Source organism: Ruditapes philippinarum, unplaced genomic scaffold (assembly GCF_026571515.1).
Source record: "Ruditapes philippinarum isolate M1 unplaced genomic scaffold, ASM2657151v2 ctg939_1_1_1_1, whole genome shotgun sequence".
NCBI classification, from domain to species: Eukaryota; Metazoa; Mollusca; class Bivalvia; order Venerida; family Veneridae; genus Ruditapes; species Ruditapes philippinarum.
In genome coordinates this window covers 121,815-147,564 of record NW_026855929.1, presented here as the reverse complement: position 1 = coordinate 147,564, position 25,750 = coordinate 121,815, and the positions used below count along the sequence as shown (strand labels likewise).

The 25,750-nt window shown below is 30.8% G+C and overlaps 1 protein-coding gene across 1 annotated transcript in view; it reads right to left on the bottom strand.

Annotated features, from left to right (window-relative positions):
* LOC132744884 (uncharacterized) overlaps positions 1–25,750 on the bottom strand; it is a 40,221-nt gene that overhangs the window by 13,049 nt on the left and 1,422 nt on the right. Inside the window, exons 3-20 of the mRNA XM_060733676.1 lie at positions 24,385–24,420; positions 23,735–23,779; positions 22,581–22,610; positions 22,221–22,274; positions 21,971–22,021; positions 21,257–21,307; positions 19,535–19,573; positions 16,537–16,749; positions 15,927–15,971; positions 12,838–12,888; positions 11,831–12,256; positions 11,347–11,539; positions 10,905–11,087; positions 10,196–10,306; positions 9,175–9,255; positions 6,706–6,780; positions 6,134–6,214; positions 5,388–5,513 (exon numbers count right to left, since the gene is read on the bottom strand). Of these exons, the coding sequence (XP_060589659.1) occupies positions 5,388–5,513; positions 6,134–6,214; positions 6,706–6,780; positions 9,175–9,255; positions 10,196–10,306; positions 10,905–11,087; positions 11,347–11,539; positions 11,831–12,256; positions 12,838–12,888; positions 15,927–15,971; positions 16,537–16,749; positions 19,535–19,573; positions 21,257–21,307; positions 21,971–22,021; positions 22,221–22,274; positions 22,581–22,610; positions 23,735–23,779; positions 24,385–24,420 (1,891 nt within the window). The remainder of the gene's footprint in view (positions 1–5,387; positions 5,514–6,133; positions 6,215–6,705; positions 6,781–9,174; positions 9,256–10,195; positions 10,307–10,904; positions 11,088–11,346; positions 11,540–11,830; positions 12,257–12,837; positions 12,889–15,926; positions 15,972–16,536; positions 16,750–19,534; positions 19,574–21,256; positions 21,308–21,970; positions 22,022–22,220; positions 22,275–22,580; positions 22,611–23,734; positions 23,780–24,384; positions 24,421–25,750) is intronic.

The window sequence follows — 25,750 nt, the reverse complement described above, 5'->3', positions numbered from 1 at the left end:
TTTTAGCTCGACTATTCGAAGAATATGAGAGCTATTGTAGTCGCCCCGGCGTCGGCGTCGGCGTCAGCGTCCGCGTCGGCGTTGGTAAAAGTTTTTTGTAAAGTCAAATATCTCAATTATTACTTGAGATATTCAATTAAAACTTACAATACTTATTTATAGTAACAAGGCACATCAGATTGACAAGTTGGATAACTCTGCCTACAATATTGACAGAATTATGCCCCTTTTTAACTTAGAAATTTTGGTTAAAGTTTTTTGTGAAGTCAAATATCTCAATCAATGCTTGAAATACTCAATTGAAACTTACAATACTTATTTATAGTAACAAGGTACATCAGAATGACAAGTTGGATAACTCTGCCTACAATATTGACAGAATTATGCCCCTTTTTAACTTAGAAATTTTGGTTAAAGTTTTTTGTAAAGTCAAATATCTCAAATATTGCTTGAGATATTCAATTGAAACTTACAATACTTATTTATAGTAACAAGGTGCATCAGATTGACAAGTTGGATAACTCTGCCTACAATATTAACAGAATTATGCCCCTTTGGAACTTAGAAAATTTTGGTTAAAGTTTTTTTGTAAAGTCAAATATCTCAATTATTGCTTGAGATATTCAATTGAAATTTAAAATACTTTTTTATAGTAACAATGTACATCAGTTTGCAAAATTGCATAACTCTGCCTGCAATATTTGCAGAATAATTCGCCCCTTTGAAACTTAGAAATTTTGGTTAAAGATTAAAGGTCTTCAAAGATATTTACTTGAAACTTTACAACATGCACTTAGGGTCATAATTGGAGGGTCATAATTGTATGTCACTGACCAAGTTCCAAAACTCTATCTTGCATTAAGGCTGATTCATATCCCCCTTTTCTACTTAGTCTCTTGGTTAGTGTTTACATGCAAGTTTTACATATCTCAATAACTATTAAAGATATTTATTAAAAACTTCACATATGCATTTAGGGTCATAATTGTAGGTCACTGACAAAGATCCATAATTCTATCTTGCATTTAGGCTGATTTTCTCTCCCTCTTTTCAACTTAGAAATTCATGGTTAAGTTTTTCATGTAAGTTTTTATCTCAATAACTACTGAAGGGTTTGTGCCTTTTTCGGGACACAATTTTATGCATTCATAATAATTAAAGCAGTGATTTACTTGATAAAACATCTTAATAACAAGCCTTTGTACCTTTTCTGTCAAATTTATTTATTCATAGGTAATTAGTATTATTATACTCAATAAAACACACCCTTGTGACATTACCTTCCGAATAGTCAAGCCAATACTGTATAATTAGACTCTCTCTTAGGCCTATAACATGAATTTATAAAAAAAATTTAGCCCTTTTGTGAACTTAAAAAATTAAACAATATAAAGGCTCTTTTACTATCAAGCACTTAGAATAGTCGAGCGTGCTGTCCTACAGACAGCTCTTGTTTTATATGCAGTCTGTCTGACAAATATTCATCAGACCAGAATGTTTATTTAATGTATGGTACATTGTCAAATGCTTCAGATGACCACAGATTAGGATCAAGTTTGGTGAAGTCTACATGTAAAATGCACAGTTATCACAGAGTAACCAGTATAATGTAAACTGACATTACTAAAAGAATATGCAGGTAAATTAACTTTCAAAAAAACATAAGATAAGTTTGCCCATGTAAAACTGCAACTTATGAAAAACATCACTCTCAAATTCAGTCAAGATATCTATAGTTTCATATAGGTACTTGGGTCCTGGTTACACTATGTTCATGACCAAACAGTCAAAAAGGACTTATCATTTCACATAAGTTCTCATTTTCTATAAGTCTATGACTTGGCTGTTTTTTTTTGCAAACAGTGTTCATTTTGCTGATTTTTTTAGTATTTCTTATTGAAGTGGAGAGTTATCGGCCACTTTGTTTCTTGTAAAGGAAAGGAACATACTCCATTATGGGATTATTTTTTGTTAATTAATTAACATACGAAAATGTTATACTAGCTCTGAACAACCCATTTTTTTGGCATTTCGTTAGTTAACGAAAATGGTAACCAACAGGTTGAAGTCAAAATAAGTTAACATTTTCTCATAATTCCTTTCAATGTTATAATTTATTTCACAAAAAACGGTAAATAACTCACTGGGCCCTGTGTATAGTTATCCGTCGGACTGTATCTGTAACTTTAAATTTATAAAAAGAGTTGGGCAGTCTTTTTATATATTTAGGTAGATATTTTTTTACCCTAAGCATTTTCAAATATCATATGTTGGTCAATCACCATTATAACGAGCAGTTTATTGAAGTATATAGTCAATTAAATTCAATTTGACAATGAAAAATGAGCATAATGTCACTTTAAACCTTTTCTTCTTTATTCTTTATGTAATAAGTAAATATAGTGTTATGACTTAAAAAGTTTAATATATCAGTTTTTACTTATTTCATTACTTTCTAACTCATTTGCGTTCTCATTTACAGCATCCTTCTTAAATTAAAACAATAATGATAATATTTTGACAAGGTTATCTTAATGTATTATGTCTTTGGCTTGTCATGTTTCTCTTCCATTTTGTCTAACACTGTGTGTGAACAACTCAATGTAATTTAAGATATTTATTTCTACACATTATCAATGATAAATATGATCACATTAATATTTGGAAATATCTTTTTATCGCATAATGTTACGCTGAATATACTTCTAATTGTTCAAAGAAATGTGTCATCTAAAATACGAGTACAAATTAATCAATATCAAATAAGTCGTTGAATGGTTGATTTTTCTTAGAAACAATGCGTTTTGTTTAAATACATATCAATTTTGTTAAATGCAAAAAGTAAATGATAAACAAAAAAATAATACCAGGGATATCTTATTATTTTTATCTTGTAATCTCAGTTGTATCTTATTATCTATTTGATTTTATTTGATAAAGCTTTCAGGTGGATATTAATTTGACGTTTGATTTTTTTTTCAAATTGTGTTTTTCTCGAAATATTTTAGTTCATCTGGAGGCATGCAGTTTCAAACATTTCTTAAAGTACGCAAAGTATTTTGATTTAAATCATCCGTTATTCATTGTTCTTTCTTGATCATACTGAGATGCTTATTGGTTTTATAATGCACTCTTGTCATAGTAACACAACACATTACATCGAAATGTTACTTCATGATGAAAACAAAAAAGATTAATACAAAGTTTACAAAGTGTTTCAAAATTTTAAAGATGTAACCTTTTAACATTTCATGACATGACGGATTGTTATTCATCTTTTCTAGATATTTTCATGTTGTCATACTTGATAAACTATCTTATCTATCCTGTTCGGCAGACAATTAGTCATGTGGCCAGGTTATTGCGACTGACATTTGACCTAGTGACAAATAGGGGTTATCTACTGTTTATGAGTCATGACTAGTCACTAGGTCATTGTGACCGTAAATGTTGTGTGCAGAAATTTTAGGATGAGGTTATCTATTACAAATCTTACCAAATAACATATGCATACATTTGATAAATCATAAAGGCCTCCTTAACGACAGCTATTTTTTATATTACAAACGACCTTGAAATGCGTATTCCAAAGCATTTTTATCTCAAAAAGTATCAACTATGACAACTTGAGTTGTAACTTTATCGTTCGGAAACCGGTTTACGTACAATGTCAATGTGACTTTGACTTTTGACAGGGGATATCTACTGGCCAAAACCAATGCACCAGTGAAGTTTGATGGGGTGGAGTTGTTGAGATATTGATTAGAAACGGTTTTACCTATTGACCGCTGATCCCTTGATACCAAAAATTAATTGAGATAATCTCCCAATTAAAGGCAATGCAATTCGGAAGTTTGAAGGTCAAGGGTCAATGGGTTGTCAAGTTATTGATTGGAAAATGATTTGACATACAAGGTCAATGTGACCTTTGACCCCTAGACCCCAATACAAATGCAACTTTGCAGTTTGAGGGCCAAGGGTCCATTGGTTGTCAAGTTATTTATCAGAAACTGTTTTTTATATACAAAATCAAAATGACTCGGACGGTAACTTGCTACAGTACCGTCCAGCTCAATCAAACAGGGCCTGCAACATTTTCAATTTTGCCGTGTTCGGCTTTATTTAGGTATTTTGTTTATCTTTATTTTATTGATAAAACCTTATACTTTTAAATGTACAATCACATGATAAAAACTAGGTTTGCAAACCTTATGTGGCTTTATAAAGATATCTTATAGATATCTAAAAGGTCAATATGCAATGCTAATAATTGGTTTTATCTACCTCATAGTTTTTGTCTTTATTAGCCTTGCTTTCTTTTTTGTCAGCGCTTACCGTATTTAAATTGCCTGCTGTTCTTTCGTCTTTAAAAAAAGAAATTTTATTTCATTAGGCTTAGCAAAAGATCTGGTATTTTATCGTGTGTCATAAAGATATGTTTTGTTGCAGAAAATACAATTATCTAATTTTGTTTTGTTTGTGTTGGGTTTTACGCCACATCAACACAGTTTAGGTCATATCGCGACGTTCCAGCTTTACTGGTGGACGAAGAGCTCAGGTGCTCTTCTGTGCATTATTTCAGACGCGAACGGGCACCTGAGTAGAACCACCGACGTTCCGTAACCTAGCTGGATAGCTTCGTCACATGATAGAATCCAAAGTCCCTGTCGGATTCGAACCCACGGCGGAGAGGGGCAAGTGAAAATATCTGATTAAAAGAGGCGCTAAATTTATATCAAAGTTTACCCAATGCCGAATTAAATAAAGCCTTGTCATTTCTATTTATTTGCTTTCTCAGCAGTTTCTATGAAATATTTTTATCATTTATACCCCAAAAAATTCCTAAGTCAATTCTATCACATTTACTTGTTGGAATATCCTCATTCACATAATTTATATGATTTGCTACTTTATATCTTATTTATGCTATGTTATTTTTTCGAATTTGAATTCGAAGGCTTTTCCTTTGCTATTAACATCTCGCTCATTTTATCTCATTTTCATCATTTTAATTCTTATCTATTCTTACACTTGTATACATTAGGTTAAATTTTTTATGTCATATGCATGTTAATCGTTGTTTATCTCATTTTTCCTGCTTGTCAACAGTTATTTCAGTTGCATGCTTGATCATTTATATCTAAAATACCGGTTTTCACATTTCATCTTATTTTCATATATGTCCAGCCCTATCTTTTGGCACATTGTGTCTGATCCATACTATTTGAAAGTTTGTTTTTTCTTTACTTTTTGTTTAATTCATTTGCATGAATTAATTACAAAGGAAAGTATTATATTCGTTTCGATGTATTCTTAAACTACAAAATTGTTCAACTACATAGTCGTTGAATACTTGTCGTTTCATTAAGTTACAATGAAAACTTTACCTTTGGTGGCTCGGTGTTTCCTTCTTCCTTCTCTTCATGTCCTTTATCTTTGTTATCATGCTTTGCCTCTGGAATCTGTATTATACAGCAATAAACGTGATTCAAACAAACTTTTGCATAACATTTCTTTGAAATACCGTTCTACGGCTCTATTTTTTGGCACGCAGAGTTAGACCAATATTATTTGCATGATTGGTCATTTTATCTTATTTGCATGTTTGATTATTTTTAATTCATTTGCATTTCACCAGAAATAAAACTATTATTACAAGCTCGATGTATTCCAATTAACGAAACTGTTTAACTACAATGACGTTGAATACTAGTAGTTTCTTGAATTGAAAGTTTTACTTTTGGTGGTCTGTTGTTAACTTAGAAACACATAGAGCTACCATTACACCAGCAACAATAAAAGTCGGAAATTATATGCCAGGACAGGCACATGATCTTTAAGCTATGTGAATGTTTATCAAGGAGTTCAGAACAGAACAGGTTTTCCCTGTATTTTGAAAGAAAACCCTATCAAAGGGCCATATCTCTACCATCATGTGTGTGTCTCAAGAATATACACCAGGACAATAGCAAGTGTTACTGTTTGGTCTTACGTATGTGACAGGGTAGGGAAAGTGTACAGCCTGACCCGGGCCAGACATTTGGAATACTGTTTTACGGCCATACTTAATGAGCTATCCGGTCGCTCACACCTTTTTCTCTAATATGTGAACAGTTTTGATTATTACACATACCTCATCTTTTTTGTCCTTATTGGCCTTGCATTTATTTTGGTCAGCGTTTACCGTACTTAAATAGCCTTCTTTGCTTTCATCCTTCAAAGGAAATTTTATTTTAATAGAAACTTTAAATGTGGCATTTAATTGTTTGTCATTGTGATATTGTTTTCAAGAAAACTCTAATTGAAAGATGCGTTAAATTGATATCGAAGTTCATCAATTGGCGAATTAAATGATAGCTAGTCATTTCTATTTTTTCCAAGTTAATTTTGTAATTAAATGTTTATATTAACATTATAAAATCACTTTTTAAAGGCATTTTCAGGTCAATTGTTATGAAAAATACTATATTTGAATATATTTGTTAACATTATTTGATAGAGTTACAATTGGTGCCTCATTAGGGCTTTCCATTGCTGTTAACATCTCTCTCGTGTTATCTTTAAGTTATTTTAATCATTTTAATGCTTTATCTATTATGTCACATTCATATGTAAGAAATTTTCATAATTGGCCTAATGTATTCAGAAAAAAAACCCGGCTCAACTACATTGTTGTTGAATAGTAGTAGTATCATTAAACAACACTGAAAAATTTACCTTTGGTGGTTCGGCTATCCTTAATTTATTCTCTTCTATGCTATCACGCTTAGCCTCTCGTACCTGTATCAAAAATCAGCAATAAATGTGATTCAGATAAACCTTGGCATAGCATAATACTTTAGGTAATGGAACACAATGTCGAAACATAAATATAATTTTTGCGTTTTATTTGTTTATATGTAATTATTTGTAAAAAGACTACTTTTAATAATTATTCAATTTATAGTACTATAAGATATTAAAATACGTATTTATTTACTTTATTTAATACTTGTATAATTATAATCACAAAGATGTAACGCCTATGAAGCTAAGCGATAATTTGGGAAATGTATGATTCCAAAACAAATGCTTGTTTGTCAGTTCTTCAACTTTCCGCAACTGCAAAGTGCCAGGGTGCGAGGACGATACCTGCACTTTCCATTACCGTTCATGAACAGGCTCAATCAAACTGAGCCTGCAATATTTTCAATTATGTCGTTTCGTGCCTGCTTTAGGGGGATTCTTTAATTATCTCTCTTTTGAAAAAGAAACTGATCAATACTACAGCATATATAACTGAGTCACAAAACTAAATAAATGCTATACGGAAGTTAAAATTATTCCATATGCATTGTAGTCGTTGAAAATCTCATTTGACCAACTCGAACACTTTTATCTTATTTGCATGCTCGGTCATTTGTATCGCAAATATAGGCTTTCATATTGTTCATTTTCGTGCCTATCTTTTATGCACGCTGGATGTTATCAATATTGTTTTCATACTCAGTTTTTTTTATCTTATTTGCATGCTTGATCACATTTATTCGTTTGCATGATGTTACCAAAAATGAAAGTATTATAACTAGCTCGATGTATTCCGAAAAAAACATTGTCATTAATTATTAGTAGTTTCATTACATAACATTGTTCGTGTTTTCCTACTGTCATCCAATGTCTTTTATCTGCGCGATCATCCTGGGCCTCTGGTGCCTGAATCTACGCTCAGTAATAAACGTGATTCAAACAATTTGAAAGCTTTTCATAACATTATATAATTATTGACTAGTTTGCCATTGAATATGACGTGATATTCACCGGCACATGACATATTGACCGAGGCGATATTGCCCGAGGCACATTAGTCAAAAATAGTTTTATTTTATGACTAGAATTTTAAAAAACCTTAGCTATGTCCAATTTTTGCCTGTTTCATTGAAGCGCAGGAAAAAAGACGCACGTGTCAAGCGTGCAACAACTACGCGAACGCTGCGCAAACAAAAATAATTCAAGTTTATACTCATTATTGCGGTGTTATAGTTAAGTAATGATATCTTAATAGAGAAATATGTCATATAGAACAAAACGCAACAATCATTTTTAAATAAGCACATGTAATCATTAGTCTACGATGTATGTTCATTAATATGACTCTCAATCTATTTTTAGACTACAAAAAACCAATTCAGCCAGTGAATATGATACTTCACCCAGTGAATATGATTCTATAAAAAGTTTTATTGACTACTGTTTGAACAACATCGTTACTATATTACGATCATATAATAAAATTTAAAAAATATAATGGAAAATCAATATCGAAACATAAGTATTTTTGCATTTTTCTTGGTTATATGTACTCTTTATTTAAGTATAAACGCTTCTTTAAAAAATTTGTTATATTTACAGTACATAATTAAATGTTTGATAGATACTTGAATTTATTTAATTGAATTTAATACAAGAATAGCTAAATGGCAAAAATATAACTCTTTAGCAATTAAACTTTTACACACTAAAAACCCTCGATCTTTATGTGGGCATCTACTTATTTGTAGTTTGTATACTGTAGAGTCGATGCTGATTTTAACTATTTGAATTCGATTATAAATGGAACTGAGGCTGAACCGGATCAAAGTCATCATTTCTTTTTATTATTGAAATCAATAAAGTCTTACAACGAATATTGAAATATTAAAATACTACACGCTTATTTATTCAAACAAAGTAGTTGTTTTTAAAAGTTATACACATAGCAAAATGACACGTATCGCATATTATTAGATACACTTCAAAATATATAATAAATAAATAATAGATAAGAAATAAAAAACTTATCCGAAATTTGACATCGTGTTTGATTTTGAATAATTTTGTTAATTTGTTTGTTTTGGGTTTACGTCACATCGACACAGTATAGGTCATATTGCGACGTTCCAGCTTTACTGGTGGAGGAAGACCTCAGGTGCCCTTCAGTGCATTATTTCAGGCAAGAACGGGCACCTGAGTAGAACCACCGACGTTCCGTTAGCTAGCTGGAAAGCTTCCTCACATGACAGAATCCAAAGTCCCTGTCGAGATTCGAACCCACAGCGGTGAGGGGCAAGTGGTTTGAAGTCAACGACCTTAAAGCCACGGACGCCCACCATTTTGTTAAGTGTCACCATGTAAGGAAATTAATAATAAAATACGTACTTGCTCCAAGTTGTTTTCTCTACTTTGAACACTCATTTCTATAGATTCTGTAACTTTGCAACTGTCTGTTTTATCTTGTTTCTGAAAAGAATTGCATATTACTTTCCCGGTTATACAACTGAATGTTAAATAAAACATATCTCTTTGAAAATAATAAAAGGAACTTCTTTAATAATTTTGAGTGACGTGTACTGCAATGGTGTAACTATATTGTTTGCTTTTGTTTGAATTTTACGCCATCATAGCAAAATATGTGCCATACATCGCAATGATGATAACTATTTATACAAATTCGGGACGAGTATTTGCTATTAATTTCTCTGTTTTATGTATTAACTGCAATTTACATTTAGATATTTCAAAATCTCTTGATAGGTAAATAAAGAATATTTGTTTAGTTCAGTGTTTGATCGAAATATATTCACCGAGTGAGCACCAAAAGGTACATTTGACGAGTGGCGCAGCCACGAGTGAAATATGAACATTTGGCCTTCACACGGTGAAATATATTTTGATCTTTCACTAAACTTAACAAATCTTCTTTTTATTATATGCAAAGAAACGTTTTAAACGATATTAAAACCTAATACTGAATAAAAAACGCGCCAAATAATAATACAAAGTGACGTCATTTACGACGTCACGTCATTAAGTTGGTTCCCAGTACTGTGCATGCTGGTATTTCACTGAAACAACGTTAGGGGCTTAAATTCAAAACAGTGAAATTACCAGTTTTATATTTATATTTATTTCACTGATATATTTCTATAAACCACCGAAAAGCATGTAATAAATGACAGTATTTGCAAGTTGATGTTTGTTCACATTAAGTAATGATTAATGTCGTGAGAATGTTTCGTATGTTTTTGCAGCATAATTTATACATTTCTTAGAAAAGCAACCTTTGTTGTCAATTTACATTTCATATTTTTTTATTAATATGCCACCAAACATACGATATATGGTTGATTCAAAATATATAATTATTCCTCATGAAATATATAATTTATATTACAAGTACCTCTATTGTTTCTTCAAGTTCAAACTTATTTTTGAGAACCTTATCTATTTGCTCGTCGTCATCGTGCGATTCATTGTTAACGTTGTTTCCTTCTTTTACTAGATCCATGTCCTAAAAATATAAGCGTATTAATTTTAATTAATATATCACGGGGGACGAAGGATGGAGTTCTTATGATCACTTGTCAGAAGTTTGTCTGATAACTGTCACGAAGATCCTATATTTCGTCGGAAAACATCATGTCATAAGAACTTTATCCTCAGTATAACAGTTCCACCCCGTGTATCACAACATTTATTAAACATTTTCGTTTCCTGTAATCTCTAATGAAACCTTCTGCATTTCTACATGAAATTATGTATTCTTTTCAAGACTTTACAGAAATGATATATCCATGTAGAAAATGATGTAAAGCTTTCATTTTTGTGTAATAAAAATGCAAATGTATATTCTGTAATGAACAATAAGCAATATTGAAATCTTTGGTATAAATCAAGTGACAGCAATACTAATTATTAAATTTCGAGATTTACTTTCGTTTGAAAGGACTCTTGATTTAGTTGTTTTGTCTGCCGTATCATTTGGATATAGCCAAAGCATTACACAAAAAGTATTTGAGTACGACATTGATCACAAACATGTTAATGCAGGAAATATTTTTATGACATAGCAAAGCAATTGAAGGTATAAACAAGAAAACGATTCCTACGTTATCAACGCTTTCAACTTTTGTTTCCTTTTGATCTGATGGTACAACTTCCATTGTCTCTAATTTTGACTGTTTCACAACATTTGCCAACGTGTTATGACTTGTAGTAGTAAGCCTGCAAAACGCGTCCTTTATCCTCTTGGTGTGACTATTTGAAAGATCACTACAGATTGCATTAGTTCTCTGTAATTTTGAGAATTTTATGTCTGAGTAAATCTCTTAGTTAATCCTTAATTTTGCCTACAAATGCAAATCAATTTCTTATTTTTCAATTGTATTTTGATTGTAACTACTTCCTGAAATTTCGAATTAGACAGTGAAAAATCATATAGTAATTCCGATTATTTTGTCTGACAAAAATCCATATACAAATGGTTTTTGTACATTTATTTTGCATTTTCTTTTTAGAACACATGTTAAAAATTATTAAACAATAACCAACCTTAAGAATGTCAAGCATGAAATTAGTCTTTCCTTTTTCTGTTTCAAAATCTAGTTCCTCAAAGACATCTGTCCACTCGTTATCATAAAGTTCCGAAAACTCCTCCGCTAATTTTGTTGGTCGTTTTTCATCACTAAGGTCCGCTATATTTGGATTGTTGTAGGTCAAATTTGCACCTGCTACTTTACTTAACCTAAAAAGGATATCTTTATTCATTTCGTTTCGCATTGGATTATATTAACTTAAAGGAAATGAATAACTCTTTTTGTACTGCACATTGCATGCGGGAAAACATATCTTTCATTACGGAAAAAAACAATACTTGCATATTCTATAAGGTAGATAAAATAAATAAATAATCTCTTCCGTTGTAAACTTAAATTGTTACATAAATAACAACTCTTGGAAACGAAATTACAGTAATGTAATTGCCGGTCTAGTTAAGCTATAAATGTCAATGTAATCGGCATATACACGTTAATACCTTAGTAATAATTCCTTCTTTTCTTCTGTCAGAGAATGTCTCTCTCCTTCTACAGTGTGTAATCTTTGAACTAAATCGTTGTACTTCCTGGTTAGTGCAAAGCGATTTTGCCTCTCAGCGTGAATGTCTGTATTCAAATTATAAACTTCTGTCTTGTGTGTATTTTCGATTTCTTTGATATATGCCTTCAGTTTCGCAATGTTCTTAATTAGAGTTTGTATTTCTGATTTAGATTCATTTTCATACTTTTGTCTTCGTGTCTCTAATTGTTTCACCGTTCCGTTCAGTTGTTTAATTTCTTCATTTTGCTTTTTTATATTATCGTCACGTTGTTTTATTTCTTTGCTCATACTGTTAATACGTTCATGAACTGACCTTTTATATTTTTCATTGTCAGCATCTTTCTTCTTGTATTTGTTATTTTCCCTGTGCGATAGTTATAATACAAATAATAGAAAAACGTATGCATGAGTAAAAGTTTCTTAGGAAACTTGAAAAATGAATTTCTTACAAAGGCATCTATTGTGCATAGACAATCAAGTACATTACAATAAATCAAGAACACAAATACTTTATTGAGTATTGATGAGTTGGTAATGGCATCTAGTTCACATGTTACATATGAATGGCAAAACACGTTGTGATTTCTATTTCGAGAAAGCTTTATAGGCACAAGATGTCATTGAAACAGCTTTGCAAAGAGATATGTTTATATAAAAAAAAACATTTATTCTGATCGAAGCTTTATCTGTTTCAAAGTAATTCATAGCACTTATTGTACCACTTCATGTTAAAAAGTTATGTTGTTTACAAGATATTAACTCGTAACTTATTTACTACCAGTTTGTTTATAATAAAGATGACATGACGAGGTCAAACAAGAAATAGCAAAGCATATAAATATTTCTATTCATACAAAAAAAGCCACAAAAGCAATAACGTTTAGTTATTAAAAATGTGAAATTCAATATTATAATTGGATTTAATCTTTTAATATGGTGACCTACTTTTCAATCTCTTTTATTTTGGCATTTCTTTCTTTCATTTCCCTTTCATGTCTGTAAAAGTAGAGAATGAAATATACTGAAATATAATGGATTTAATAAATAATGAATTTACTATAAAAAGCATGAATTGATAATAAAAGCGTCAAAGTTATTCATACAGTCTACTTACAAAGTAAAGAATGATTGTTATCTATAATGCAAATTTTCTTTGTTGCGTAGAGATGAAAAATCTACCTCGTGAAGGAAACAAACTGTCTTTTATCAATGTGCATTATTTCAGATCAAAACATAGTACATGAAATATTAAACGCTATATATATTTTAAACAGAATAGTTTTGGAAGGTTATGTTTTTCAGTCCGGCGTCAGTCTACGAGTCTGTTAAGAACGTCAAGACAACCTATCTCCGTAGTTTTTGCGGTATAACAAGAATAATATTGATGGTATAATATAATGTATATTAACCTAAATAGATATTGAAAACGAATTCAACAATGTAAAAATCATCTTCGAACACAATGTTCGTTGATCTAACGGAAAGTTTCTTCTAACTTATGTCCTCCTCGTTTTGGCAATAATTTGAAAAAATCGAATTCACATGGAAGGAATGTTAAGTATGATATATTGTTCCACGGATTTTATTAAACACAATTTTATACCCACAGTTGAAGCGACATATCACATGGCGTAGTGGTGGTAAGTAATCAAACAAAACAAAATGAATTTGCAAATGTTGGGTTAGAGGATAGGGTTAATGGCATGAACTATGTTTTTAAGGGATTTAGTTTACAAATCTGAATTTAACATTAAAGAGAGCTTTATCAGTTTCTTTTTCATTTCGATAATAATATGAAACGTTGACACCACAAGTATTCTAACTATTCCACAAAACACAAGGGTCTAGTTTGAAATCGTCTCGAGTATTTTATATTTTTAATATATAAGTAACTGAAAATGTTTAAGCTACATATTGTTTTTACAATAACAAGTGGAGGCATATGTGACAAAAACTGGAAAAGTCTGTCGTAAAGCATTGCGAAATTGACATGGTATACGGAAGTGTACATTCCGTATATCATTAATATACGTGTACGAATACGGGAAACTTGAAATACGGAGATGTACGGGACCGTATATTATATCAGTCCGTATATGACTAGTATACGAACTCGTTATATACGGGATCATTAGTGTACGAAGTCCGGTTTTTACTAATATACAGAATTTTTATAACAAGTCCGTATATTACTAAAATACGAAATTCTGTATTTGTGCAAATACGGATTCTTTATATAGAAATAGCGAATGAAAATTTACTTCTGAATAGCCTATTTCCTGTAAGAGTAAAGAAATAGTCGGATCATATATTTGTCAGACATTTGACAATTAACACAATGCAAACTTTCCTGGAGTTATTAACCGTCAATTGCGTACAAATCATATCGTCAGTGCCCAGAACTTGTAAGACATCCAACTGTAATATGCAGACGCAGTATTGTAGCTCAATAGACCCTTAAGCGATAACAGTCAAGGAAGAGTTACTTCCCTTACCGGATGTGACGTAAATGGGGATAACACTATGCAAACAGCATGGAATGTTAGCTTATTGAAAAGTTAAATGCGTAAATACTGACCGTTAAATTATGATTATAACATGTAAAAATTTACGCATGCATACATAAATTCAATATCAAGACAATAGAAAAAATACAAAAACAAAGACTGAGATTAATTCTCGCTACGGAGTGAAACAGCGAAAAATTTCAAAGTAAATATATTGACTCTATATATCTATTAGAGACTAGACTTTCTGAAAAGCTAGTAACTTAATCAAATTTTAATAATTTATAAACACCCATACACACTGAAATTGCCTATGATTAATTGAAATGGCCATTTTCTAGTTTTCTGTGTTATTTATATTCATTTAGAAAATTCCGGCGTATTTGTGACAAACATGAAAATAAGATTGCCAATGTCTTTTAATGAAAATAATGCATTTTGCCAATACTTACTGATTCTTTTTCATTACGTCGTATAAAAAACATTTCAAAGAACCAGTAATATAATCTTTTATTACAAAATTAATATAAATCCGTGATTCCGGAAAGAATGAAAACCATGTGGCATTAACTTTCACAAAAGACCATAAGATAATTTTGATATTGAAAATCTATTCTTATGGTAATAAAAATAAAACCTTTTCCAAGATGTGTATATATAAGCGCCACTGAGTCGTAACATATTAATTAACAGGGTGCATATGTATACTATACAAGCGGCACTTGGCTGTGATATCATAAATCACCAGGGTGCATTTTTAGAGTTATAACATCACATTAGATTAAGTCACTTTTGTTGTCAAAATATTTATGGTTCGAATTTAGTTATGGATCATCTTTATTGGTCATGCCTTACTGATTTGCTGACTTACTGATACTCGATCCAGAGTCCTATCAACAAGCACAGTCAAATATACGTAAACTTATAATTCAGTTAATAACAAATTTCTGTGATCGTGTTTCACAAATTGTTTGTTTGTTCTTTTTGTGATTTTTTAAATATTTGATAAGCAAAGTAGGGTTGAAAATATTACTTTACCAGCTTAGATATATTGGTGTGATCACAGATATATAAACTCTTATATTTAGCTCCATGGTATGATGTACGATTTTTTGAGAGCGCAATTTTTGCCGACACAAATAGTATATATATCCATGTACATTCAAAAATGAATTTTGACTTTTTATGCCTTTACACTTTTTTTATTCTCCGTATACTTCAAATGTACGAGCAAATGTACGTACATGTATATGGGGCATATACGCACTTCCCGTATACCCAGTGTTCCCTATACGGACTCGTATGCTTGGTCTGTATATTCGACGAATACACCCCGTACACGCCCGTGCATGTCAAAAATACGGGACCGTATATTCCTGTATATCAGTATATTTTTCGCAGTGAAGTGTACTGAGCACGAGTTTATTTTAACGTTGTATTTTTCATTTATCTGTTTTAACATGATATAGTGTTAGATTATCTAATTAAAAAATTTGTCATAAAGTTAAAACATTTGTGTTTACATACTTTGTTTCCAATGCCTTTAATTCTTCCCGAAGTGTAAACATTTTCCTGAAATGGAAATAAAACGTAAACATGACATATCTTAACTTCACGGAAATACAAAAAAAAAAAAAACAACTAATGCTATGAATATTCTGAAAATACCTGATCTTTCTTATCCCTTTTGAAGATGTCTTCGAGTATTCTCTTCGATATGCAAATAGCTATCGGAATAATTTCGATAAATTACATTGACATGAGCATTTTTTTACAGTATTGAATACAATACTGAATTCTATTGGACGAATTCACAGCTGTCAAACCTTTCTTAGACATGACGCTATCATTTTGATATATTAGAGAAACATTTGTCAGTCATTTGAATAGTTTTTTAATCAGAATGATGATTCAAAGTAAAACATTTACTTATCTTACGCTCTACTGGAAATGAAATATAAGCAAAAGAAATTAAATCAAGTCGCTATTAAGAAGTTGACAAATTTCAGACGTGGAAAAACTTGTTTACATTCTACTGAGGTTTCAAATCAGTGTTATAAGTCTTAGCGGATCAGTTTCACTTGGAACAATTGATAGCAAAAGACAGTACCATGTTGGTTAATATACTGGTACATACGTTTGACTCTCTATATCCTTTTTACAGAATTCTTCTATTCCCTTTTCTTTTTCATCTCTGTCGTTTGCTATATCTTCAATTTTGTGTTCGAGTTGTTCAATTTTGATCAAAAGACCCTCATTTGTATCAATCACAGTTTGTATAGTCAGAGTGGAATCTGGGTTTTTATGTTCAGCATGAGGACTTTCCTCCAAACACTTACTGTCGTTAGCCCTGGTGATGATAAGAATAGAAATAGTGCAGGGTAATTAATAACCTATTACAAATAACAACAACAACAACAACAACAACAAAAGTAATAATAAAAAAGGATTAAAAAACAAGCAAAAAGTCTCACGTTATTATCGCCGTTTGAAGGCAGCTTCTAACAGACGTGTTGCAATAGACATTGATTTCAAAGCCTAGCCTGTTCAATAGGGAGACAATGTTTGTTATCGCCAGTGTAAATAGTGAGCGTACAGTTTAATGTCAAAATAATTTTAGCTTTTGCCATAATGTTGTTCAATGCTATGTTGTTGTTCATGTGTATACTGAATAATCCATATGCCCCTAACAGGAGGTCTTAAAATACTTTTAGTCATGTATCGTAAACGTTCAAAATGTTGGTGCAGTCTTTTTATATTTTAGGCAGTTGCTATATTGTATCTTTAACATTTTTCATCATCAGGTATTAGTCAATGACTATTGTTAGAGTAAAATATGTTTTATTATATAGGCAAGTAAGGGCAAATCGACAATGAGAATAAGCATTATAACACTTTAATTTACTATAGGACGTCCACTTCTTTTATTTTTGGTAATACGTATGCTCTTTGTGCTAAAATGTTTCATTCAATATTTCCACAAAGCTAAAGCAAAACTATCACTTACTTTCGATCGGGTAAAAGAACGTTATACTGTTCATGACAGAACATGTCTCATATTATTTAATCGAAATGTTATAATGAGTCCCATCTAAGGTCCAGTTTACTTAAGCCAACATAAATATCTCTTAAAACTAGGAATTGATAATCATATGCGTGGTTTTTATTATTTTCAAAGGTCAACATTGTACAGTATATGCATGGTCATCGGACAAATATACAAAATTGCCCTGTTTTAACAAAAAGCAATTTATTAATTCTACAACGCTCACTATTCTCCTATCGTAAATGACCATCATTCATGCAATTTGTTACCTGATAAATGCATTCACACATCATTTAGAAAATTCAAATTCATTTAAGTCATGAATGAAGTTAAAATGAAAATCAGAAAAAATGATTGACGCACATGTGACTCATTTGCTAATTCCTAATAACTAGTTCATACAAAATATGTTGTACAGTCAGTAGTTTATTTTATTTAAGATCTTGTTGTTGGTAAGTATTTGAACTGCAAAGATGAGGTATCAGCGATGGTATCTCGCCGGCCTTAACCCTTTAACCCATAGGCATATTGTGAAAAATGGCCGTTTTCGTTAAAAAGACCTCTTGTTACAAGTTCTAACTGTTATGAAACTATGAAAGATGCTTCAGTACTGATGAAACTTGGCACAAAAGGTAAATGGACAATAACCTCTGTAACAGCTTGCTCAATTTTTAATGTCCTGTTACAATGGCAACGGGGGGTCTAAAATTGCCAAAAATCACAATTTTGCATTGTTTTATTCCATCAAAACTGATTTTAAAGTGTTGCAATTTCTCAATAGATTGAGTAAGAGTAAAAGGCTTTTCAGGTTTGGTAACACGTTACCTTACAATTGACCTGAGGCCATTTTGCCCCCTTCAAAATCCCGAAGCAGAGGGGGGGGGGTCATACACCCCTTCTTGCGTGGGTTCGATCCCCTGGAGTTGCTTTGGTAGTTTATCGCGGAGGAAGGTAGTCTAGTACTGGTGTAAATCTCCAGGAACGATGGTTAGGAAACTACCCGCCTAAATGACTGAAATACTGTTGGGAAAAGGCGTAAAATGAATCAAACAAACAAACAAACAAAACACCCCTTCAGGCATTCTCCTGATGCACCTATTTGATGGGGGCGGCGCCGAAAAGTGAACATTTTTTATCATAATTTTCCCAAAGAAAACATAATCTTAGTTTAAAACATTGAATATGTAAATAACAAAATGTTGACATCTTTGTATCTAAAAGCCGTAAAAAGAGATACATTTAAAGAAATGAAACTGTAAACTTTTTATACCTTAGTTATTGTCATGATAAAAATGTTTATGCAAACTAAAGACATAATTTGCAACAAAATATTGTCAACAGGTAAACATATTTTACTTGTCTAACTTTAAAATTCAATAATTTTTGTGTAAATACTTTGGTCTTTTACGTTTATAACTATCAAATTCTTCGCTTTCTGTCTATTTTAACACAACACAATCTCAGTTAACCATTAACAGCATTTACTAAAAAAAATCACAATTACATTTATCACATATATCATACCACATTTTGGAAGTTATTTTGTAATTCATGTTATTAAATGTGCAGCAACCAAACATAGTTCTTTATTACAAGTATTCAAATACATTTTCTATTTGATGTTTTTAAAACACAAATAATACTTAGGTCAAGGACTTATACCCCTTGTTTACTGTTGCAACAGGAAATATTTTATCATATTATATTCCATCTTATCTGACATGCATATCGTCCCAATTTAAATAATGCAAAGGAAAAAAAACGTTTTGATTAATAGCTTATTCTTTTTCTAAAAGTGTTGATCAGAACATTTTGAGTTACAAAAAGATAGTAAAGTATTCGTGGAATTTGACAATAAACTGAGTAAGTGTGCTAACTGATTTAATGTTAGGATAATGATCTTTTATAAACACTTACTGAATTTAAATTTGAGCTTGATTTGCATACTTCGATAACTATGATACAAATGGAAGAAAGAAATAACCATGTATAAACATGATGGAGTGGAAATGGATGTCAATCGACATTGAACGCAATTTGTAGATCATTGTAACGTCTTAATAATTCGTCGAAAAAATAAGACTCTTACCCTTTGCTTGGTTCTGTGAGTTCCCCTCCTTTTTCATTTCTGTTATAAAACAAACGAAATAATCTAATGTCTAAAATTTTTTTGAAAACGTTGCTCCTAGTTTTTTTTAATCATCATTATACATCAGAAACAGAAACTGTTCAATAACCTGATATGGGTATAAACGTAAAAACAAATAATATATGATCTAAATATAGCTTTAATCTCATTGGTCCAAACAGAAACCGACATTACAAATTATAAAATCATATTCACTAGTGTTGCATCAAGAATTGGAGTCACCAAATCTAGATATATATTGAGACTCATTTTCAATGACCATACATCGTAGACTGTTAATTCAACGTGCGCATTCTTTGTGGCATATTTCTTGATTAAAATATCATTACTCTACAATTATTGTTATAAGTTACATCGCAATTATTAGTATAATATGGAATTACTTTTATTTGCACAGCGTTCGCGTAGTCGTTGAACGCATGATGACATATTGTTAACTTTTTTTCTCGCGTTTCAATGAAACCGACAAAAGTTGCATTAGGTTACATTTAAGTCATGTAAGCCTGTTCATATAAAAACAAGTATTGACTAGTGAGCATTATACCCCCAGATGAGCTAAAATATTTCAAGAAATTCAATATTTAGAAAAATGTATTATGATCTTAAGAAAAGTAAAAAAGATTCATTATCTAATTCATTATTTATATGTTATGTGCGATTAATGACTGATTTTGCAGTATCAATCACTATAGTTTACTGCATTACTAACACAGTAAGAGGTATTTATATGTACTTTTACAAGCCTTTTTGGTAATTAACGTGCATAGTAAGTGCCGTGTGCAATGTGTTAATTACTTTCTTTGTTCACTTCACAGTATTTTATTTTTAAATACATTTTCAAAATTTTCATGAAAATTAGTATGAATATGGAGGCATGCTGCTTTAGATATGATGTGAAATTCATTGGCAGAAAATCAAATTGAACTCGGCTATCACCGCGGTCAATATATTATTATCTGTGGGTGAATAAAACATCATATTCATTGGCGCACTTATCAATTATTGTATAATATAATATTATTCGACAACACGATAACTACAAAACATATTGTAGAGAAAAGAAGTCGCAACTGGCGAAAATTAACAAATAAAGATATGATAACAAGAAAATATGCAGTACAGTATGCTGTATAAGTCACAAACGTTACGTGTAAGTTATTTCGTATATCATAAAGCTTCCTTAACATTCCAATTGATTCGAATATGTAAAAATAGTTCTCTATATAAATATATAATAGTTTGATAGTTATATAATATAAACTATAATAATATTAAGGATTACTCTTCTTTTGTTATTGCCACAGACGGAGCCATTTTTATATTCAGATAGATAAGTAGATGATACATTCTTTCATATAATAATATTTAATTTAGTACACATATTTAGAACATGTGTTCATAAACTTTGTAAAACGAAAGATTTATATTACAAAATAATGTCATAAGAAAAAATTGAATATTTGCATATTCAATCTTCTTCTTCTTTGTGTATATCTTCTCTATGATAAACATCAAAATAATTTGATGCTCAAATATTACTCTTAAATGACAGTTGGAATGCTGTATGAATGATTTCTTTGTAAAAAAAAAAATTCAATAAATCAATCTAAATATAAATATATAATTTTTTTGGGTAGATCTGTCGTAAAATGAAAATATTACCTTTTTTTCTGTGTTCTGTCTGCACATTTGTCGTTTGCGTCCGTTTCCGCGCTAAAATATAAACAAAATCAAATTTGGAGTTTGTATTACGAAAAATCATATCAGACTACTAAAGTGAAACTTATGCATAATAATGCTTAATATTTTCTTATACAAAGTGCATACCTATAAATTTTCTCCCTAAAATACACGTAAATCTTGAAGCGCAAATACGCTTCAACAGATAGAAATTTCCGAATTATGTTAGAGACAAATACGGTACCATATATGAAAGTGTTGGACTATTTTTGACGTTGGTTCCGATCTTAGCTTATTATAATATTGCATTTGGAAATGGGAACTTAAAGGCGTGGCCGGTTTTGCAAGAATTACGTATTCATCCGTCAGTCGTGAATTTATTTCTTGACAATTACATTTCATTTCTGAATAAAACGAAAAGGTATATAATAAAAGGAAATTATGTTGTAGTAAATTTCAGAGGCTATGTATTTTGCTACTCGCAACGTTGGAAAATTGATATATATTTACCTTCGGTCTCGCGAGATATCAATTTTTAACCGCTGCTCGTAGAAAAATACAAAGCCTCAGAAAGGTACTACAACAAAATAATCCGAATTTATACACATCGCCTTTGTGATCCACAATCGATATAAAAAAGTGATCAAATATCATTGAGGTTTTGTATTTACAACTGTCCTACAATTAAACTCTTACCCTTGGTTTGGTGTGAATTCTGTAGGTTTTCTATTTGCATCTGTATCTCCTCTATAAAACAACAAAAACACAATGATCATCAAATCTTAAAGATATTGTCTTTAGTTAATAATTATTGTATGTTCAAATTATAAAACGTATTTCGAGAGACACACTTTCATAATTATTCATGTCAATCAGCCATTTGGAACATACTTTTATATCATTAAATTTAAAAAAAAAACATTGATATTTATAATATGAGACTTACTCATCTTTCGCTTGTGTCACAGAAAATTCCGTTTCATTTTCAGTGATGTTCTCTCTATAGATAATAGAAAAGATTTTGTTATTCTACTTATATTTAGCAATATGTTAATAGCCTTTGTAGAACTTTAAATTAACGCTCGTATATTACAAATCATGTTATAATGCAGATTCCATCTTCCATATTCTTCATGCATATCACTTTTGTTATACACAATCAAAATAACGCTCAATTTTACACTGAAATGTGAGATAAAATATCGTATGACTGATCTAATTTGAAATACAAACAAATCAATAAATCAATCTTGATGTAATATAAATTTCATGACATTGAGTCAATCCATCGTAAAAAAACGCTTACTCTTGTTTTGATGTTCTTTTTCCAGATTTTCTGAAATACAAACGAAAAAAAAATCAATTCCCGAGATGTGACATCTTCAACAATTACATTGACTTATATCACCGTGTATATCCAGTAACGCAGGAATGTGGAAATAACCCATGAATCGTGCAACAATTACCCCGATTCTTAGCAATGATTTGTGTGGAATGAGTAAGCAATAAGTGAACAAGCAAAAGTTGTTTTATAAAAGAAATGAATAAGTAAATATGATATACGACTGCTATCACAATTGACAAATATTTTCAGGAATATGTTTACATTTTAAGTCATTCGTGAGAATGACAACCCGACTGCCGTCTGTGAGACGACCTTGACATTTGGCGAGATTAGGAACCATAATGCATTTTAAAACATTATGTTTTTGAAATTTTGTATACCATATTTTGCAAAACGTAATATAATAATAAAAAGAGGATATTTGTTTAGTTCAGTGTAAGATCGGAATATATTTCACCGAGTGAGCACCAAAAGGTATATTTCACGAGTGGGGCAGCCACGAGTGAAATGTGAACTTTTGGTGTTCACAAGGTGAATATATTTCGATCTTACACTAAACTAAACAAATTTTCTTTTTATTACATGCAAAGAAACGTTTTAAAAAGACATTAAACCTAATACTAAATGAAAAGCGCGCCAAATAATAATACAACGTGATTTCATTTACGACGTCACGTCATTAAGTTGGTACCCAGTACTGTGTACGCTGGTATTTCACCGAAACAACATAAGGGCGGCTTAAATTCAAAACAGTGAAATTACCAAGGTGGTAATTTCACTGTTTCAAACAGTGAAATTACCAATTTTATATCACTGATATATTTCTATAAACTACCGAGGCTGCACCAGCAGTTAATTTATTGACTGGCGTGACATTCCATTAAATAACGAAAAGCGTTTTCGCAATTTACTAGTGCTAATTTAATTAAAAGAATATTGTCCATACAAATTCATAATTTACGGTTTATTTCAAAGCTTTATATTCAAAACTCATTTCATTCCAGCATTGTTATGAGATTCAGTCTTCTCTTTTATCCACATCGCTTCGTAAAACACAATTGACATAAAATGTGGTCAAACATTATTGAAGTACCACTGCAGAATAAAACTCTTACCCTTGGTTCAGTGTTAAATCTGTAGGTTCTTCATTTGGTACTATACTATAAAACAACAAAAAAAAGAATCATCAAATATCAAATCTGTTGTCTATAGTTAATTTTTATTGAATGTTCGAAATGTAAAATGTATTCCGGCAGACATATCTTCATAATTATTCACGTCAATGAGCTATTTGCAACATTTTTTACACAAATATATATATTTTGATATTTTCAAAACTTCAATATTTATTATATAAAGACTAACTCTTCTTTTGCTGTGGTCACAGACGATTCCGTTTTATTTTCAGGGTAGACCTCCCTTTAGATAACAGAAAATATTTTTTTATTCCACAACTATAAATTTTATACTTTTATTTGGTTATGTGTCCATAAACTAAGTAAAGCTAAAGGTTTATATTACAAAATCATATCATATGAAAATGATAAAGAAATGGTAATTTACAGGATCCATCTTCTATTTCTTCATGCATATTACCTTCTGTGATAAACAGAAAAAGAAACAACAGTTCATGCTAAATATAACTCTGAAAAGAGAGTTGAAATGTTATATGGCTGATTTAGTTTAAAATACAAAATTAAGAACAAAATACTTAAAAAAAATCAATCTTAATGTTATATCTTGAATGTCTCGTAAAAACGCTTACTCTTGTTTTCGTGTTATTTCTGCATCTGCACCCCCACTGCAATACAAAAAAAAAAATCAAATCTCGAGATGTTACGTGTGCAACAATATCTTTGACTTATATCACTGTGTATATCCAGTAACGCAGGAATGTGGAAATAAACGATGAATCGTGCAATAATTACCCCGATTTTAAGCAATGATTTGACTGGAATGAGTAAGCAATAAGTGAACAAACCAAAGTTGTTTTATATAAAATCAAATTAAGAGAAATGAATAAGTAAATATGATATACGGCTGCTATCACAATTGACAAATATTCCAGGAATATGTTTACATTTTTAAGTCATTCGTGAGAATGACAACCCGACTGACGTCTTTAAGACGACCTTGACTTTTGACTGGAACGAGTAAGCGATAAGTAAACAACCAAATTATTTAATATAAAATCAAATTGAAAGAAATGAATAATCAAATATGTCATAAAGATGTTATGACAATAGACGAAAAGACGAATATTTCCAGGAATATGATTACATTTTTAAATCAATCGTGAGAATAAAAAAACTCGACTGCCATCTTAAAGACGACGTTGACTTTAGATGATATATTAGGAACAATAATGCATTTTAAAACATTATAGTTTTAATATTCGGTAATCTTATTTTGCAAAACGTCATATTATATTAAGAGGACATTTGCGGCATTTTATCATGTTTCGTGAAAATATTTACCATATTTCACGAAAAAAGAAAAAAACCTTTTTATTTAATTTCATTATAAAATGAAAATGGTTAGGAATTCCTTGCTTGCTACGCAACTGCAATTTGACAGCGCGCAGTAATGTATTGATTCTGTATTTGTACGCGCTGTTTGGCGCTACATTGTGACGTCACGTAAACATCTCTTTAAACGTCTGTACAGCGTTAAAGACTGAATTAAAGACATTGGTGTACGGATTCATTTTCTTAGTTAGACCATTTTCTACCATTCTTAATAGGTTTCAAAACAAATTTCAACAAAACGTTGTTTCTTTATCAATCAATTTTTTTAAACAAAATGGCGAAAGAAGTTCCTTAAAATAAATATAAATTTTGACTCCGCCCACTTTCATATTTATATTTCATAGTTATTTTCTTCAAATATGAAATATATTTGACAGATATAGCACCATATTTCATGGGTTAAATTAAATAATTCTCGGTATTATTTAACAAAATAAGATTCAATTACGTTTCATATAATTTTTAGGTAACTTTTAGTTAATTTTCTTTGTTTACTCGAATAATAAATGTTTTTGACAGACACATCTTCATAATTATTCATGTCAATCAGCTAGGAACATATGTCTTATACTAGGGATGTTCAAATTTGAACGCAACTAGTCC